The sequence below is a fragment of the Electrona antarctica genome, assembly GCF_951216825.1.
Source record: "Electrona antarctica genome assembly, contig: scaffold_39, whole genome shotgun sequence".
NCBI classification, from domain to species: Eukaryota; Metazoa; Chordata; class Actinopteri; order Myctophiformes; family Myctophidae; genus Electrona; species Electrona antarctica.
Window position 1 is genome coordinate 650,966 of NW_027637102.1, and position 2,397 is coordinate 653,362.

At 43.2% G+C, this 2,397-nt stretch overlaps 1 protein-coding gene across 1 annotated transcript in view; it reads left to right on the plus strand.

The window, feature by feature from the left end:
* Positions 1-2,003, plus strand: part of LOC306919148 (homeobox protein Hox-B5a-like) — a 4,672-nt gene extending 2,669 nt beyond the window's left edge. Inside the window, exon 2 of the mRNA XM_079531978.1 lies at positions 1,241-2,003. Coding sequence (XP_079388104.1) covers positions 1,241-1,494 — 254 coding nt within the window. The 3' untranslated portion in view covers positions 1,495-2,003. The remainder of the gene's footprint in view (positions 1-1,240) is intronic.
* Positions 2,004-2,397: the final 394 nt, after the last annotated feature.

The following is a 2,397-nucleotide window of genomic DNA, read 5'->3' on the forward strand; positions in this document are numbered from 1 at the left end:
GAGAGAGAGAGAGAGAGAGAGAGAGAGAGAGAGAGAGAGAAACAGTAAAAGTGTCGAAGAAAATGAGCTTCTTTTTTCCCACAGAAGAAAAAGAACAGAGGCTGTCATGACAGACAGACAGACAGACAGACAGACAGACAGACAGACAGAGCCGCGTCTTTTACGCATTTTACGCATGTAGAAAAACAACAAACCTCACGTAGAGTCCATTAAACTGTCACTGTGTTCGCGTTGAGATTTACATTCAACATTTACGTTCAACCACTTCTTCCACACAAAGCCTCCGGGTCCGTATATGTAGCATATATGTTTTGGGCGTTTGGAAATGGGCTGCTTGGGGAAAAGTGCAACTATAAGTTGTGAGCTGTTCAGAACGGCTTAAGTGTTTTAATTTATTGCCAATACTTATCTGTCTAACAACGGCTGTCGCTTATATATAAGAGAGCTTTAGATACAATTTACAATTTAGCCATTTATCAGACGCTCTTAACCCAGAGCGAGAACAACACATTGTAATACATGACATTCATAGAAATATATAGTCATCAAGAATCATGGCGTATAAGCTAAAAATCTAACATCCGCCTATAGGCTATAATATCTATATAATGAAACTATATGTCTACATAAAATGCTATCTAAATGCCATGCATTGAGCCTGTGCATACCGCCTGTAAGGTCGTCGAGGCTATGGGGGTAAGTGGTGCGGGCTAAGATGGAGTTACATATACATATACAGCAGCTCACAGATAAGCAACTAAGCGGTTTACACGGTTTACACTGTAGTGTTCGCTTTGGCATATTATCTTAATTCTTTTCGGCAAGCGACGCGACATTAAACGAGTATAAATGATGCGGTCCCCCTATGTAACCTATAACTATCTGTACATCTTTAAATGTTCTGAATTGAACAATGGAGGACCCTGATATGTAAACAATACGTTTCACTGCTTTTTATGGTTTTATCCTCGGTAGCAGTTTTTGTATTAACATGTACTTGAACTGCACCCATTCCACAAACTGTTAATCCAATTATTTTCAATAAATCTTTCACTCAACCTGCCCCTCCTCCACCCTCCTCCACTCCTCCACCCACCCCTCCATCCACCCCTCCACTCCTCCACCCTCCTCCACTCCTCCACCCACCCTCCACTCCTCCACCCTCCTCCACTCCTCCACCCACCCCTCCACTCCTCCACCCTCCTCCACTCCTCCACCCACTCCTCCACCACCCCTCCAGACATGGCCGGGCCGGACGGGAAGCGCGCCCGGACGGCCTACACCCGCTACCAGACCCTGGAGCTGGAGAAGGAGTTCCACTTCAACCGCTACCTGACGCGGCGCCGCAGGATAGAGATCGCGCACGTGCTCTGCCTCACGGAGAGACAGATCAAGATCTGGTTCCAGAATCGACGCATGAAGTGGAAGAAGGACAACAAGTTGAAGGGCATCAGCGGCCTGGTTGGGACCCCCGGGGGGCCCTTCCATCCATGAGTGGCCTGGGGACCCCCCCCCCCCCCCCCCCTCCAGCCGTGAGGGGGCCTGGGGACCCCCCGGGGGGCCCTTCCTGTTTGTGGGGACCCCCTTGGGGGGGGCGGCCTGGTGGAGACCCCGGGGGGAACGGCCTTCCAGCCATGACTTTATTATAGATTATAAAAGTTGAATAATATTAAATTAACAACGCGAGGTCGTTGAGTTTGAAAGCTCTGCAAGATGGAAGGAAAAAACTATACAAACCACACAAAACACACATCGAGGAGAAAACGGAAGAAAAAATGTTAAAAAAAGACAAGACAAATATAAAGAGAAGAAGAAGAAGAAGAAGAAGAAGAAGAAGAAGAATATATCTATTTGCAAAACAGATTTTAAAAAAGGAATACAAAAAAGAAAATCTACGTTTTTCAACAGATTCCAAACGTAGGTGTTTGTTTAACCAAACTGTTGGAATCAGCTCAGAAAATAAATGTTTATCGCACTTTTTGTTTTAAATCCGCATGCATGTCGTTCGTTGTTTGTTCGTTAAGTGGTTTTTATTTTTAATACCGCAAAGAAATAAATAAATAAACTGTACAAAGAAGAAGCAGTTATTGGACTGACTGAGTGTTTGTTGTTGGTACTTTTTGCTTCTGTCAAAAATATACAAAGTTAGTGTTTTGATTATTTTTGTCTAAAGTACTTGTTTTCGGAGGAAGTGGAAGTTAAACTACCTAAATCTACCAATTATCTACCTGCCAATAAGGTGCTGTTTTATTGTCGGAATATTATTATTGTTTTTACATGTTCAGTTGATTATGTTATTATTATAATAATTATTATGGAGAAGCAAAATGCTTTGTGGACAATATAAGTTGGCATGATGAAAATAAGCGCTCAATTCGTCGAACTTTTAACTTATTT